At 59.0% G+C, this 15,854-nt stretch overlaps 2 protein-coding genes and 1 long non-coding RNA gene across 5 annotated transcripts in view; 1 reads left to right on the top strand and 2 right to left on the bottom strand.

Moving 5' to 3' along the window:
* The window catches only part of LOC111727031, a 14,982-nt gene extending 14,832 nt beyond the window's left edge, over nt 1–150 (bottom strand). The window contains exon 1 of the long non-coding RNA XR_002774677.1: nt 92–150. This is a non-coding gene — a long non-coding RNA (uncharacterized LOC111727031). The remainder of the gene's footprint in view (nt 1–91) is intronic.
* Nucleotides 1–15,450, top strand: ZBTB7B (zinc finger and BTB domain containing 7B). 3 transcript variants are annotated; one of them, XM_023516409.1, is made up of 3 exons: nt 1–195; nt 11,814–12,979; nt 13,343–15,450. In XM_023516409.1, exons 2-3 carry the CDS (start codon nt 11,820–11,822, stop codon nt 13,809–13,811), a joined length of 1,629 nt encoding a protein of 542 aa, XP_023372177.1. In that variant the 5' UTR covers nt 1–195; nt 11,814–11,819; the 3' UTR covers nt 13,812–15,450. The 3 variants fall into 3 exon arrangements, with proteins under 3 accessions (XP_023372177.1, XP_023372178.1, XP_012664061.1); XM_023516410.1 differs by having other exon boundaries at nt 137–195; nt 11,817–12,979; XM_012808607.1 differs by lacking the exon at nt 1–195 and adding an exon at nt 8,032–8,198.
* Nucleotides 15,451–15,474: 24 nt separating this feature from the next.
* The window catches only part of DCST2 (DC-STAMP domain containing 2), a 13,493-nt gene continuing 13,113 nt past the window's right edge, over nt 15,475–15,854 (bottom strand). Inside the window, exon 15 of the mRNA XM_003795407.1 lies at nt 15,475–15,694. Within this exon, the coding sequence (XP_003795455.1) occupies nt 15,475–15,694 (220 nt within the window). The remainder of the gene's footprint in view (nt 15,695–15,854) is intronic.

The following is a 15,854-nucleotide window of genomic DNA, read 5'->3' as shown; positions in this document are numbered from 1 at the left end:
GAAGGGGGGCGGGCGGCCGGAGGAGGCAGAGGGCGGCGGAGGAGGCGCCCCCCAGCAGCGAGCGGCGAGCAACTGACCGCGGCCTTCTGACCAGGACCGGAGCAGGGCCCCAAGCCCCCGGGCCTGGGGGGAGACGCACTTCTCCCCACACCCTGTGCCTCAGCAGTTCCAGGCAGCGGACTCGACGGCCCAGAGGTGAGTGTACCCCACTTTTATCTTCTGGCTCGGGCTCGCTAGACTTGAGACTACTGCAGTGTCCTTCGTCCGTCCTGTAAGTGGGACCCCCACATACACACCCATGCTTACCAGATTCCCACCACTCTCTTTCCTTGCGCCTTTCCAACACCTTGGGTCTTTGGAATTCTTCCTCCAACTGGGAGGAAAGGTAGAGAAGGAACTACGGCTGTCCCCCAACCCTGGGCTGAGGGTCCCCAGAAACTTTATATGCACTTCTCCTGGGATCAGACAGGCAGCTCCAGGTTGGAGATGAGGTGAGGCGGCGCGGAGCGTTCCTCTAGTTTTCTTCATGACTTTAGGGTCTTCATGACCCCAGACCCGACGGAGTAGAGGGAATGGAAAGGCTGACGGACTCTAACTAGGACAACGCGTCCCCCCCCCGTGCCCCCTGGCGTGGTGGGTTGGACCCGGTCCAGTGCACGGAGGGTGGGGGGACCAGGAGGAGCCGCGGCTGGGGGGAAAGTTACCGGCTGGACTATTCGGTTTCCTGCGCTTCCAGAGCCGCGCTTTCTCTCCTGCGGTAGTGAGGCTCGGCGACAACCTCCAAACGCCATATAACGACCCCTCTCTCCCCGTCCCTAAATTCCACCCCCTTCCTCAGGCTGTAGTCCTGCTGCCGCCTTTTCAAAGCCAGTTAATGCTCCCAGAACCTGAGAACAAGGGTGGGTGACCAGGAAGAATTCTACCTACCCCCGGCCCCCTTGCCAGCACCGGCGCACCTGCCCTAGTCAAAGTGGGGGGTCGCAGTTTTGTCGCAGAACCTACAGTGTGCTTCGGGCACAGGGCTGCCATTCAAAGGGTTGGGGGGCGCTGCTTTCAATTTCCAGCTTTCTCTCTCCTCCTACCCCATCCCAAGTAAGAGAGCGACGTGTCCCGGCCAGAGCGAGGGGGGGCTGGGAGTGGGGGGGCGGCGTGGGCAGCGGGTTGTGCCCGGACACGTGCCTGCCCAGGCGCCCCGGCCCTGCTGGTGTTTGGAGAGAGGGCGGGTCCCCTGCCCCCCGCCCCGCACAACCCCCACGTATCAAAGGGCGGCTGAGACGTGGTGAGACCTCGGGGCGCCCTGGGGGGCGGGGGGCGGGGAGCCTGGGTCCGGAGCAGGGGAGGGGCAGAGGCGCCGGTGCTAGCTGACCCACAGGAAACGAGCGCTGCTGACCTAGTTTGGGACACCGGAAGTGGGTGCTGGGGAGAGGGGGAGACCGGCAGGCTGTCCTGGCTTCCGGGCCAGGTGGAGGGCGTTCTTGAATTGACCCCCGCCCGAATACCTTGGAGACCCCTAGCTGCAGCAGAGAATGGGAATGAGTCAGCGCAGCTATTCCCCGCTTCCCCCAACTTACTCCTGGAGGAGGCAGACCTTTTATCAGGGGCTCAGGGGTGGGAAAGCCAGATTGGGCAGTGAGGGGTTAAATCAGGATGGGAACTCTCTGTTCCCTAAGGGACTGTGTGTGGGGTGAGGAGAGACCGGGAGGATTATGGGGTAGCCTCCTGCTGCCCTACACACACCAACTGGTTTGGTCACCCCTGTACCCGTCTGGCACTGCTGGGAGAGCTGGCATGGAGTGGGCATCAGGTTGGGAGGAGAGAGTATCCATAAGGTATGTTGTACTGGGCTAGAGAGGGACATATTTGTGATTAGGTAGGGGTGGTAGTCACTGTTCCTCCTTAGTGGTAACTGGGGAGAAGGGCAGGGGGCTCCCCCTGGAGCAGCTGATGAAACAAGGAGAAATCTCTGTCAGTGCCTCCTGTCCTTGGCCCCTGGGACCCCAGCGTGCCTCTGTTACATGGTTGCTGTGGCACAACACAATCTGCCAGCACCCCCAGACACTGTCCCCTCCCTTGGGTGCCACCCCCCCCAGCCTTGGCACAGAAGACAAAAAGGGGTTAATACCACCAGGAAGGGGTTCAGGGGAAGACAGAAGGCAATGCCCACTGGGCTCAGGTGTCAAGGAGAGAGGCCTGCTCCAGTGGGACACTCATCACTACTCAGCCCCGGCTGATATGGACCCTGGTGTCTGAGAGACAGGTGCTGTCCTCTTTCCCTTCCCCATGGTGCCCCCTGGCACCCAGGGCCCCCAGCTCCTCCTTGGCCTAGTGCCTATCCAGGGAGGGTGCGGCGGGCAGCGGGGGCTGGGCTAACAATGCACCATCAGGCCCTTTGTGTGCTTGCACTTGGCACCCTGGGGAAGGGTGGGGGAGGGGGCCCAGCGGGCATTGGGGGGGCGGAGCGCTCTGGGGTGGGGACACTGAAGGCTGGGGGAGAGAATCAGAGAATGAAAGCAGGTGGGGAGGAAAGGGAAGTAGGTCAGATAGGGTGCTGGCCCCCCATTCCAAGCTAAGGCTGAGAACCAGACCCTGATTCTGTGGCTGCCTGATGGCATCATGCTGTTGCCTGAGGCACAGCCTAGGACCAGAAGTCACTGCCTAGGGGACTACTCAGATAGAGACTTGGCCTGCTACTGCCCCCTTCTTGATGGCTGAGAGACTCAGTTCTCTTGGCTAAATACTGAGGCCCCAAGATCAGCAGTGAATGGGCTCTAGACAGGGCAATGCCCTCTGGTAGACGCCTCTGGGTCTGCTTTGGGGCTCCCTGGCCTTCCTTGGAGTGAGGGCTGCCCTCACACTGGGCCTTGAGGCCTGTGCCAGGTTTGTGTTAGGGTTGAAGAGGAGAGTTGGGGAGGAAAGTGGGGACAGGCAGAAGGATAGGACCCTGGCATGGGGCGTGCCCGCCCTGGCCTCTTCCCCCTCCTTCTGCTGAGTAAACTCGTGAGTAAACTTGACGTTTTGCCCGGACAGTTTGAAGTTGCCTCGCTGCCCCCCCCCCCAGTCCTGCCAACACACAAGCGGCCAGGCGCCAAGGCGGGCCTGGGGGACTAGGGGGAAGGGGGTAGAGCTACTGTCATCTACCATCACGGACTTGGGGGAAGGGCAAGAAAAACCCTGCCACTACCCTCTGCTAGTCAGGTCCCATTTTGGCAAGAGGCTTGGCTGGGGCCTGCCAGCATCAGTCCCAGAGTCTTGGGGAGCCTAGGGAAAGTAGCCTTGAACCAGGTCCTCTGCCCACTTCTGACCTCCACCCCACTAGGAAAAGGCACCCTGCTGCCATCTGGCCCCCTGACTTGCCATCTGAACTGCCTAGCACAGGGAAAAAGCTACCTTTAGCAAATTCCCCAAAGCAGCCAGAAATGACTGCCCTCTCCATTCTGTCCCACAGCATAGGTTGGGCATCTTAGCCCACTCTTCCCTGTGGCCTCTGCCATGGAGGATAGCACCCTTATTTGCTAGTACCCTTCCTTGACCTTACACACAAGCCTAACCACACATATACCTTTACTGTACTCACCATCAGGCCTGGACCTGACCTCCCCCAGCCCCTTCCTCTGCTTGCTGGTTTCCCCAGAACAGATCAGCCTTCAAAGCTTCCCAGCCTGCAAATACCTGAGCTAGATCCAGGAATTGAAGTTGCCCTAGGCAAAAAAGGGGTAATGGGAGACAAATGGAACCAGTGACCCCTTCACAAATACATGAACTTACTACCACTTGACATCACTAATTCCTCCTATGCCTCTTCAGGTCACCAGAATGGCAGGGGGGAAATGCCTTCCCAGTCCCTGCCTGGCCTCAGAGTGGGGCTCCCCCAGGCCCTTGCTTTCGACCTCATGTCTCTGGCTTCAGTTTCCTTCCTGTTTCCACTGCCCCCCCCCACTCCTCCCCTCCCATATACCCCTTTCAACAGACATCCTCTCCTCTTCCTTCCTCCTTTCCTCCCCCTTTGCCTAGGAGCAGGGGTCCTCTCCCCTGACCATGGACCTCCTAGCCTTTTACCTCTTCTTAAACACAGTCCCCTTGGAGACCTGTGATCAAGCCTTCTGCCTTCCTCACCCATCAACCACCTGCCTGGGGAAAAGGAGAACCCCGGGCTTCTCAAGGGAACTACAACTCCCAGGGTACATTTGAAGCAATTGTGATGTACACTGGGAGGTGTAGTCTCTGTGAGAGCTCAATTTGGCTGAGTCTGGAAATGTTTCTGCACAAAGGTGAAAGCCTAGAATGGGTTGAAACATGGGTACCCTCTACATCCCCTACTTTGTTCTTCCCATCTCATTCCCATGTGATGCCAGATACCCATGATTGACATCCAGCTTCCCTGTGAGACATGCTACTCATCCTCACCTAAGGCTCCACCCAAAAGATGCCCACACCCTGCCCTGCTGCCCCTGGCAGGGGTGAAATGGAGGGGCCTCGTGAACTCCCTCCCTGCCCCCTGCCCTCTAGGCTGGTTCCCTCCCTTTATGGGGATCAAAGGGCAGAGAACAGCCCCACCCCACCCATCCCCTTACAGGTTGCAGGCACTTGGGCTCTCAGGAATTACAGGAACTTTGGTGCCCAAGCACCAAATGCTTGGGCACGGGGAATGCCAGGAGGTTGGTACCTGGTGGTAGGGAGACACATTGGCCCCTACCCTGAGGTGTAGAGGCTAAAGTAGCTGCTGTGGGGCTGTCCATACCCCACCGGGCTCTCTTTGCATAGGCCCTGCCCAGGGTGCTGCCTCATTAGGAGGTGGCTTGAGTACAGGGTCTTGAGCCATATCTGTGAGGCTAAGGGGCCTGGGCCCACTTGACTGGCACCAAGGCGTGAGAGTGACCCTCCCCCACCCCAGGCCCACAGTTGGCATGGGGCGCTAGGAGCAGGGGGGTAGGAGGGAGAGGAGGGCAGGACTGCCAGCATCCTGGTGGGTAGGTGCCAACCGGGCCGGGAGCTGGTGAGGGGCAGCAGGCCAGCGGAATTGAGCCAGCAGCTGTTGGGGGGAAGGGGGAGGAGGTACTTTAGGGGGCAGTTTTGTGCCCCCCTAGCCTGACAGACCTTTGGGTGACCTAGTATCTAAGGGGACACTAGGGCACTCTCATTCCAGGAGTGAGGGACCCTGAGAATTGTTTGAGTGAAACTATGGCCTACCCATCCTGGGCTCAGAGCCCTCCTGAGTTGCCCCTCAGGCCCAGGCGGGTCCCACCCAACCGGCCAGGGTGGCAGCAGCTTGCGCAAGGGGTGGGGCTAGGCGCTTCCCAGCAGATGCCCCCTCCCAGCTCCTTCCTCTTTCAGTGCCCACAGCTCCCCCAATCTGTCTACCCTCTTTGGGCCAGCTCTGTCCCCCTGATCCCCCTGGCTATTGGGGGCTGGCATGAGTGCTGCCCCCTGGCCTGGTTGGCAGGGGCTGGCCCTGGGCAAGGAACTGTGGTATGTGAGTGGGTTTGGGGTGAGGCTATGGGGAGGGCGGGGTGCCGCCTTGCCCAGCCCCTAAGGGCCCCAGCCCAGTACAAAGTAGGGAGAATTTGGTCAGCTCCCAGGGGGGCTATAGGCCTACTGGGTCTGGAGGGCCTCCTTGTGGTCCCCCATCCCACATGCCCTGAGGGGCTGGGACCTGGGCACCTGTCACCTCTGGCACTGACTGTCCAGGGTTCCCCTCCTCCCTCTTCTGGCCACTGCCACCTCCTGTCCCCTCCCCTCCCTTCTTCCTTCTCCTGGTCCCACCTCCGGCAGCCTCTCCCATTGCTCCTCCTCATCTCTGTCCTGGACCGTCCCTACCTTTCCTACCCCTCACCTTTTTCCCCTTTTAGGTCTGAGTAAGGACAGGCGGGGGTGGGTACAGCTGGAGCTTCGGGCACCACAGGCAGAGACTCAGGCCCTCTCCCACGCTGCCAGCCCTCCGGTAACCCCTCCCTCCAAGGTGGGGGGAGGGGGACAGCACCCAGAGGGTTAAGGCTGTAGGGGGGAGGGGTTGGGCCAGGTCGTGGGCGGCCCCTTTGAGGAGGGAGCTGGAGCGGGGAACAGCCACCCTACCTCCCCCCAGCCTGGCCCTCCCCCACCTGTCCCAACCTGCTGCCCCCAGGGGCCAGGAGGAGTTGCCGGCAAGGCCCCTCAGCGTTCAGGTAAGTTGGCCCTGCTCTGGCTTGGGAGATCAGGCCCCAGGGGGGCTCAGAGGCCTAGAATTGGCCTAGGGTCAGAGAAGTACTGAAAAACAAAGCTAGGAAGAAGGTTCCCAAACTTTAGTGGGAGGTTTTTAGGTAACTGGGGTTCTGAGGACATAGAGTGTGAGGAAACCCAAGGGGAGCAGGAGAGGCAAAAACGGACCCTATGGGAGCCGAGTGATTGCTGGGCCAAGCCAGGAGGTTGGACAGGCTGGCAGAGAGCCGGGCTCCGGGGATCGGGCTGGGGTGTCCTCTGGGGCTGGGGGGCTCAGGTTTCTGCCGGCGGCTTGGCGGGTGTGGGGTTACCAGCCAGCTCGGTTACCCAGCTGGAGACACTAAGCTGGGGGAGGGAGTGGGCACAGGGCAGACCCTGGCACCTTGCGTGTCTCCTTAGGCCCTAAGAGAAGCTGGCACTACCCAGGTGGACCCTGCTGGGAACCCTGATGGCCAAGGTCTGTCCAAATGGACAGTTGCCTATCCAAAGTGGGCACCCTCGGGGAAAGTCCAGCAGCTCCAGGGCTGGAAACTCTGACGGGCAGAGAGGCACAGATTGTCCCCCCTACCCCCACCCCACATCCGCTCTCACTGCACAGCACCCCCCCCCCGCGCCACTTACCCTTTCCAACTGGCCCCAAAATTTCAAAATTATGGACCTCTCTTTCATCCAAAAAGGGGGCATGGGTGCCCTACACATGAACTTCTCTTGGCAAGACCAGGCCTTGGAGAGAAGACCCTGGTTCTTGACCTAATTCCTACTCCCACATGCTTGGGGAGAAGAGAAGGGATGCCCAGGATGGAGAAAGTGGGAGATACTTGAGTGAGAGCCAAAGGGGAAAAGAAAGGAGAGGTGGGGATGGTTCCTAAGAGGAAGCCTGGGATGTAGAAGTGGTAAAGAGAAGCTGAGCCTTAGAGGAAGCCCAGACATAGATGTGGTAGAGAGGAGCTGAGCCGGGAGTGCCAAGGAAGGAAAGCAGGGCGAACTTTGTAGAGGAAAGTTTGACGTTGGAGAAGGTATTAAGAGAAGAGAAAGGAAGGCCAAAAAAGGGTCAAGAGCAAGGGCTGGCTGATGGGCAGGGGGTACCCAAAGGTGAAGAGGCAAAGGCTAGGAAGGAGTTTCCCCCTTCCTTCCTCCACCATCTTTTGTCTCCCTCTTATTTCCCTTGATGGGGCCTAAGGGACCATGGGCTAGGGCTACTGTCATAAGCAGAAACATGAGGGAGCTGTGAAATCTCCTTGACTTCAGTAGCCCCAGAACCAGAATTAGGGGACTTGGAGAAGGGGGGAGACTTAACCCCCACAGCACCGGGAAGCAGCCAACTCCCCTTGCCTCCTTCCCCCTTCGTGGCTTGCGGTCTCTCTTCCCCGCCTCGGCCCCCAGGAAGTGTGAGTGCTGGGGGTGGTGAGGTTAGGAGGGGGGAAGCGTCATAAGGGGGATGGGGAAGATATGTACAAGCTTGGAGGGGCTGGGGTGGTAAGGGAAGAGCTCCATGAGTGCCCAGACCTAGAGCATCCTGGGGCAGAGGACCTCTTCTTGGAAGTCCTTCCAGTCCTCTAGTGAGTTGTGGCTTAGCCCCTTCAACCTGCATCCCCAACTGGGCAATCCAGATGGCTACAGTCCCTGGGCCCCAGAGGCCCTGGGAAGGGGTGGAGAAAGCTAGGGACCTAGGATTCCGGGGTCCCCGAGGACCTTGGACTGGCTGTCTGATTTCCCCACCCCCTGGCCCAGCCACAGGCCAAAGCTCTGGCTTCGTGCAAACTTAGCTCCAAAAAAACAGGAAGAGAACCTGAGGCTGGAGTTGGGGGTGGGGGCTGAGAGGAGAAAGAAGTAAGGGGGAGGGGTAGCCAGCCAAGGTACCAGGAGTGTTGGGAAGAGACCCAGGTCTCTCCATCATCCCTAGCAGGAAGATGTCACAGCCTGGTCCTCATCCTCCCTCGCTCCAAGTTGCTGCTCACAGAGAAGCCTGGCCAGGCCCCTCTCAGGCTCCCCAGGAGAGCCTAGAGGTAGGGGCCTTGGGAACCTGGGAAGGGGGGGCTCTGTGTGCCTGTGTCTCAGGCCCATATCTATTTTCTCCACCGCTAATCCTGGTTCCGCCTGCTGCCCCCCACATAAGCCTCACTCCCCTAATCCCCAGAGTGGGGGGAAGGGGGGGCCAGCTTTACTCAGCTGCCCTGTTCAGGGCCTCCTATCCCTGCCCTTCAGCTGCCTCAAGCCAACCATGCTGGCCCTGGTGCCCCCCAGCCCTGCCCTGGACACTGTCCGAGGTCAGCACCTAGAAAGTTCCCATCTCCTTTTTCTTTCCAAGACTGGGCCAGTGCCCTCCACCTTTTGGTTTCTTGGTGGTAGATGTACCCTAGCAGGTGCCCTGGAGCACTGAGGGATAGGTGACAGATGCTCCTACTTTTGCCCCCTTCCCACCTTTCTCACTCTGAACTCTTTCCCCAACCAAAGATGGAATAGGCTTGACTCAAGGCCCAGTTTCAAGAGCTGCTGCCCACCTGCTTGGCCGGTCTAGCAGGCCTGACAGTGAGGGGAGCCTGGGGGGTGGTGGGAAAGAGGGGAGCGCTGGGGTGGGGCCCCCGGTTCTTCCCCCTACCAGGCAAACAGACCAAACAGACCTTGCCTGGTTCCCTGGCACAGCTGCCCCCCCAACCCTATACACACCCATGCCCACAGGTCTTAGCAAGAGGGGGCATGCCAGGCTGGGTGGGGATGGGCCGCCTTCATGGGGCGTCAGGGGGCTGGGCACTGTGGGATGTAGAGGTGGGAAGGGTGCCCAAGGTAGGTGGGCTTTCTGGCACCAGTGTCCCACCCTGGTAGGTAGAAGGGGAAGGACTCCACCCCACCCACCCTTCCCACATATGGGTGGGAGTGCCCCCTGGGCCTGGTTGGCACCTGCATAGTTCCAGGTAGCAGTTACATTGGCATGGGTGCCAGAGCTCTGGGTAAGGACTGGGGGATTTTCTGAGAAGCTGGAAAACTATATGAATACCCTCTTCTTCCCACATGTGTCCTTTGCCTCGCCCCCTCTTTCATTGCTACCTTTTGGCCACGGGCATTGGATTGGGCCTAAGGAGTTAAATACCCACCCTTGCCCAATCTTTGTGTGAGTTGCTCGGCGAACCAGCCTGAGCCTGTGACCTGACAGCAGGGTCAGCCAATCAGCACCCCTGCCACACCAAGTTGCTATGAGACCAGCCCTGGGGTGGGAGAAAGGAGGCGGGCTTAGTAGCAGGAATGGGTGGGGTGGGTAGGGAAGGAGGGCAAGGGATGGGGGTGAGCCACGTGCCTATGGGTGCCCAGCCTCAGCCAATGGTAATAACCTGGCTCAAGGGACAGCTAGGACAGCCCCACCCATCCCCCTGAGGAGGGACAGGATCTACTAGGGCCCAGGAGGATGCCTACTGCTGCTTAAGTAGCTGCAGCCATCACTGCTGCTGCAACTGCAGCTGCCCCTGCCCCTGCCACTGTCCATTGCCACTTCTGCCACCACTGCTGCCCCCCTGGTTTTTGTTTGTTCTTAAGTTCTGGGGCCATTTGCCATTTGTACCATTTGTAGAATGCAGTCAGGAAAGCTAAAGAGAGCAGGGAGAACTCCCAGACTGCTTAGCCCCCAGAGAGAAAAATGTTTTGAGGACTTAAGGTGGGAATAGGTGGGCTTATCTAAGGACCTAGGTGTGGCTTACAAGCAGACAGACATATGGTGCTGCTCAAACAAGGCTTCTATGCAAGGGTCCTGGTGTGGCAATGACAGTGGCAGGCAGGGAAGCAGACATAGACAATGCAGTTCTTGTGTCCTAAAGAGGAAATTTGTGACCCTTGACTCTCCCAACTGTCTCCCTGCCCTACTAAAAAAAAAAAAACCCTATTTCCTATCAATGGTCAGAGCTGAAGAGTTGCTGGAGTGGCAAAGGATACTGACACAATGTCAGTGGGACTTGCTCTAAGAATCACCTGGGCTAACCTTTAAGATGAGGAACATGTCTCCCCAGGAAAGGAAGTAATTTGTCCATGGTCTCATAGCCAGCCAGTAGCAACCTGGCTCCCTCAGGGTGACTTGAGGGAGATTGATGGCAAACCTGTCCCCATGTAGTTTTCTTAACTGAGACCGTCTGTATAGTGAGCCCTGTACCTAGGTGAGGCCAAGGCATTTATTGAGTGCCTACTGTGTATCAGGCATTGTGCTGAACTTGGTCTTTTTTAACCTAGGAGGCAGATGGCATTACCCCCATGACAGATGAAGAAAGAGGCTCATAGATTAAATCACTTGTTTAAAGTTACGGAGCTTGTTGATGACAGAGTAAGGATTCAAACTCAAGCCTGACTAACTCCAGAGCCCAGATTGTCTCAGGATCCAATACTGTCCTCAGTTGCTCTAGACCCACAAAATGTCAGGGCTGAGAGGCTTCTATTCCCAGCTCCACCCCACCCCACCCCACCCCACCCTGCCTGTACAGAGAGATTGACTTGCCCAAGGTCATTCGGCAAGATAGTGGTAGAGCCAGGACTTGGAGCAGGTCTTGCCCCCTTCCAGCTGGACTCACCCCAACCCCTGCCCCAGCCCCAGACAGCCTTGGGACTGCTGGCTGCTCTGTGCCACCTGTGGCCTCACCTTGGACGGAAAGCACAGAGTGTGGGGCAGGACCCTGGGGTCTCTCCTGGAAAGGGGAGGACGAGGTGATAGTACAGAGGGTAGGAGTGGAACATGGCCTATTGGCAGTGGGGGAGGGGGCGGGGGCGATGCTTATCTGTGCGGGGCAGGAAGCGCCTGCGCCAGCCAGCCTGAGACACCCCAGCAAAAGGTGGCTGTTCCTTGGCCGGGGGAGGGGGGAGGATGTGGGGGGAGAGATGCTGGGAGCTGTGTCTCCCATTTGGCCTGTAGAAGGGGGGTGGATCTACAAGAGAAGATGAACTTTTGGTGGCTGGGGGAGGGGGCCCCAGGAGGGAGAGGCTGATGCTAGGAAGTTGTATATGCCTTACAGTGTCCTAAGTGCTAGAGAGATAGCTTGAGTTAAAGTACCTGGCTATTCCTGGCTTCCCGCACAGCTGGGGCCCCTGTGAATCTGAACTCTCTCACTAGTCTCTCCCTGGGCTACCAGGTTTCATTGCAAAAACCATTATCCCACTGTTCAGATGATGAGGCCTGCTGCTTGAGCTGCCTGGAATCTTCAGCCAATGCCTCATGAAGCCCGAAACAGGACCCAGGCCTGCTGCTACCTGCCTGTCAGTGTTTCTTCCAAAGGGAGGAATAGGGCAGGTGAAACAGGGTCTCTAGGAAAGGGCCAGAAGGACAGGGCTCCTGCTATCACAGCAGCAGGACAGAGTAGTATGGTGGTTAGGAGTAAGGACTCTGGGCCCACCGCCTGGGTCTGAACACTGTCCTGTACTTACCAGTAGCTTGGATGTCAGTTCACCTGTCTGACCCTCATATCCTCGTCTGTGAAACATGCTAATCATGCTTCAGAGGATTGTGGGAGGTCAAATGAGTGTCAGGTACCTAGAAGAATGTCTGCCTGTGGTTGTCCCTCAGTATGTGTTAGCTAATGTGGGTACTCCTTCCCCAGACCCCTGTAGCAGGGCTAAGCGCTCTTGACCTCTCTTTCTACTTGACCTTGCAGAAGAAGATGGGGAGCCCTGAGGATGACCTGATTGGGATTCCATTCCCAGACCACAGCAGCGAGCTCCTGAGCTGCCTCAATGAACAGCGCCAGCTGGGCCACCTGTGTGACCTCACCATCCGGACCCAAGGCCTCGAATACCGCACCCACAGGGCTGTGCTGGCTGCCTGCAGTCACTACTTCAAGAAGCTCTTCACTGAGGGTGGCGGTGGGGCTGTCATGGGGACTGGAAGCAGCGGGACTACTGCTGCAGGAGCAGGGGCTGGTGTGTGTGAGCTGGACTTTGTAGGGCCTGAGGCACTGGGTGCCCTACTTGAATTTGCCTACACAGCCACACTGACCACCAGCAGTGCCAACATGCCAGCTGTGCTCCAGGCTGCCCGTCTGCTGGAGATCCCATGTGTCATTGCTGCTTGCATGGAGATTCTGCAGGGTAGTGGGCTGGAAGCTCCTAGCCCAGACGAAGATGACTGTGAGAGAGCCCGCCAGTACCTGGAGGCCTTTGCCACAGCCACAGCCTCCGGAGTTCCTAATGGTGAAGACAGCCCTCCACAAGTGCCCCTTCCACCACCACCACCACCACCACCACCACCTCGGCCTGTTGCCCGACGAAGCCGCAAGCCCAGAAAAGCTTTTTTGCAAACCAAGGGGGCCCGGGCGAACCACCTAGTGCCCGAGGTGCCTGAGTTGCCCTCTCATCCTTTGACCTATGAGGAGGAAGAGGTGGCAGGCAGAGTGGGCAGCAGTGGGGGCAGTGGGCTAGGGGACAGCTATAGCCCTCCCACAGGAACTGCCTCACCTCCTGAGGGGCCTCTGAGCTATGATGCATATGAGGGTGAGGAAGAAGAGGAGGAGCTGGCATATCCCCCAGCCTATGGGCTGGCACAGGGCAGTGGGACCCCACTGTCCCCAGAGGAGCTGGGCTCAGATGAGGATGCCATCGATCCCGACCTAATGGCCTACCTAAGTTCCCTGCACCAGGATCCCCTGGCACCAGGCCTGGATGGCCAGGACAAACTGGTGCGCAAACGCCGCTCCCAGATGCCCCAGGAGTGCCCTGTTTGCCACAAGATCATCCACGGGGCAGGCAAACTACCGCGCCACATGAGGACGCATACAGGCGAGAAGCCCTTTGCCTGTGAGGTCTGCGGTGTTCGCTTCACCCGGTGAGCACCAAGTGGGGAAGGGACCCAACAGGGGCCAGGGGAAGGGGAGTGAAGAGTTGGGGGAAGGAGTTAATAAGTTAATAGACCAGAGAGGGAGGTAGGTGGTCCTGGAGGGCTGGAGGCATGCATGGGTTACTGTAGTGAAGAGAGACCAGGAGAAAGTCAAGTGTAGGGAGTCTGGGGCATAGAGGGTTTGTTGCCCAGGAAGACAGAGTTGGTAGCAGAGCACTGGAAGATGGTGGGGTCCACCAAGGGTATCCTGGGGCAATAATGGGGAAGCAGATGGTGAGGAATAGGAATGGAACAAGGCCTGGGACCATGACCAGGACCATCCTGATCACCTCTTGCCCCTCCCTGTGCCAGGAATGACAAGTTGAAGATTCACATGCGGAAGCACACGGGAGAGCGCCCCTACTCCTGCCCGCACTGCCCAGCCCGCTTCCTGCACAGCTATGACCTCAAGAACCACATGCACCTGCACACGGGGGACCGACCCTATGAGTGCCACCTGTGCCACAAGGCTTTCGCCAAGGAGGACCACCTGCAGCGCCACCTCAAGGGCCAGAACTGCCTGGAGGTGCGCACCCGGCGGCGCCGCAAGGACGATGCGCCTCCACACTACCCCCCACCTTCCACCTCCACCCCGCCCCCTGCTGGCCTTGACCTCTCCAATGGCCACCTGGACACCTTCCGCCTCTCTCTGGCTCGTTTCTGGGAGCAGTCAGCCCCCTCTGGGCCCCCAGTCTCTACCCCGGGGCCTCCTGATGAAGAGGAGGAGGAGGCGGCGGCACCCACCACACCCCAGGTTGAAAGTGCCATGGAGTCCTCTTAAAGAGGGACAAGTGGCCAGGGTGGAGCAGCACAAGGCCGAGGACACCCATGCCAAGCAGTGGGACAGAGTTGGAGTTGGGGGCACTAAGCCTTACTGGCATCAGAATCAGCACCCCCCCCCCCAAGCCCCTCATTCCAATTCCAAGCTGAGGTTTGAGGGCAGAGGTTCCCCAAATTGGGGTGATTCCCCCAAGGAGTGATACATGCGATATTATGTATATATTTACAGCTCTATTGTAAATGTGGGGGCCCTGTCTCCAGCTGCTCCTGGGGAGTAGAAGCAATAATGTACTTCTGATTTGTGGGGTCCCACTTCGGCTATGCGGGTTTCTAGGGGGTGGGGGCTTGGGACCAAAGCCTCGCCCCCGCCTCCACGCCCCTTGGGGGTTTGGCTGTGTAAGGGGGTGAAGCACTGCCCCTCCCTTCCGAGACCCCTCCTTCCTGGTTTCTGTTCCCTTTTCCTGGCAGAGAATTATGCAAAGGGGGCGGCAAAATAAGGGTAGGTGGGGGGAGCAAGGTGGAAGCAAGAAAGGCTGGGGGACCGGGCCTGTAAGGAAGGAGCCATCCCGGCCCCCCTATCCGCGGCTCTCAGCGCTGAGTCACGGGGTCCCTGCGCAGAAGGGGCGGGGTGGCCCGCGCGGCTCGCCCGCCCCTGGGGGCAGCAGGAGGGGCCTCCCGGCTCCGGAGCTGCGCCGCTCCCCTCCCCCCTCCCGCCCGCGGCCCCGGGCAGGGAATGTCTTGTTCCCGCCGCTCCCTCCCCGGGGCCAGAGGGCAGGGCGGGCCGGGCGGCGTCCTACCCAGTCCTCGTCCCCACCTTCTCCCCGCCCAGGTGCGAGCCGCCGCCGCCCCTGACTCACGCCGCCCCCGGGCTGAGCGGGCGGGTGAGGGGCGTGGGGCCGCGCGGAAGCTGGCGCCCCCTAGCGGCCGCTTGGAGCGTGTCCGCACCCGCCGGCTCCGGGAGAGGGGGCCTTTCCCTGGTCCTTGCTGGCGGGCTGCCAGCTGGGCAGGGGAGACTAATCCCCTCACTCTTAGGATTAAATCCACCCCAATTCTGTACATAGCATCTCTGTTGGTCTTGTTGAAATCTAGTTTCAGATTTTTAACTACCCAATTCTGCTTGGGGTGGGGGCATCTCCCCCCTTCATCGCTGGGTGCTGGACCCCCGTTGTGGCCTGGGCTCTGCCTTGCACTATTTCCTCTCCCTGGCCTGACGGTCCCTCCCCCTCCTTCAAGGGGCAGGTTCAGGGGCCCGGTGCTCTTCCCTCCCATGCACCCCCATGCCCATTTGCACAGCTGCCCAGGTACCCCAACAATGGGGCGGGGTCACAGGGAGGGGGTAGTGGGACCAGTCCCTGTATCTATTTAAGAAGTGATGATTTAATATATTGGGGTGGGGAGGAGGTCGGGTTTCCCTGGGCCTCATCTTAGCATTTCAGGTGATGGAGGGAGCCCAAGGCTGGGGAGACCTGGGGCCTAGCCCCAGAGATTGGAGACAATGTGGGCTCTCCTTTCCCTACTTGTGGCTTTCCCAGTCAGTGCCTTAGGGGGGGAGGTCCCCTCCTCTCCTGTTCCTTTTCCCTACCCCTGCCCCCCATCTCGGGTGTAAGTGACAGGAAGAAATAATAATAATTTAAGATTCACACTTGTGTCCACTTTTGGTTCCTTTATTCTTGGGATGGAAAGGAGGGATCAGGAGGAGGAGGAGGTGAGAGAGGGACTGGGGGTTCTGGAGCTGGGGAGGGGGCTGTTTTGGGGGCAGAGGATTTCTGTGGTAGTCCAGCAGGCTCAGGGGACACGGGACTGCTGGCAGACTGGTGGGTTTCAGGTAAAAGTTGCTGCCTGTGCTTTTCTTGCCAGGGGCCCTGCTCCTCCTCATCCAGGTCACTAGTGAGGAGAGGAAGAGGGGCAGCCTGATCACATTCTGGGTTTTTTTTTGTTTGTTTTTGTTTTTTTGAGACAGAGCCTCAAGCTATCCCCCTGGGTAGAGTGCTGTAGCATCACAGCTCACAACAACCTCCAACTCCTGGGCTCAAGCGAGTCTCCT

Source organism: Otolemur garnettii, unplaced genomic scaffold, assembly GCF_000181295.1.
Source record: "Otolemur garnettii isolate 467f Iridium unplaced genomic scaffold, OtoGar3 scaffold00091, whole genome shotgun sequence".
NCBI classification, from domain to species: Eukaryota; Metazoa; Chordata; class Mammalia; order Primates; family Galagidae; genus Otolemur; species Otolemur garnettii.
The sequence above is the reverse complement of the archived record's forward strand: the minus strand, read 5'-3'. Positions and strand labels throughout refer to the sequence as shown.

Bases quoted from the DNA above. Each gene is read 5' to 3' on its own strand.
- ZBTB7B (XM_012808607.1), top strand. From the start codon at position 8,103: ATGTCACAGCCTGGTCCTCATCCTCCCTCGCTCCAAGTTGCTGCTCAC. The intron at 8,199-11,813 runs GTAGGGGCCTTG...TTGACCTTGCAG, and splicing joins CTCCCCAGGAGAGCCTAGAG to AAGAAGATGGGGAGCCCTGA. The intron at 12,980-13,342 runs GTGAGCACCAAG...TCCCTGTGCCAG, and splicing joins TGCGGTGTTCGCTTCACCCG to GAATGACAAGTTGAAGATTC.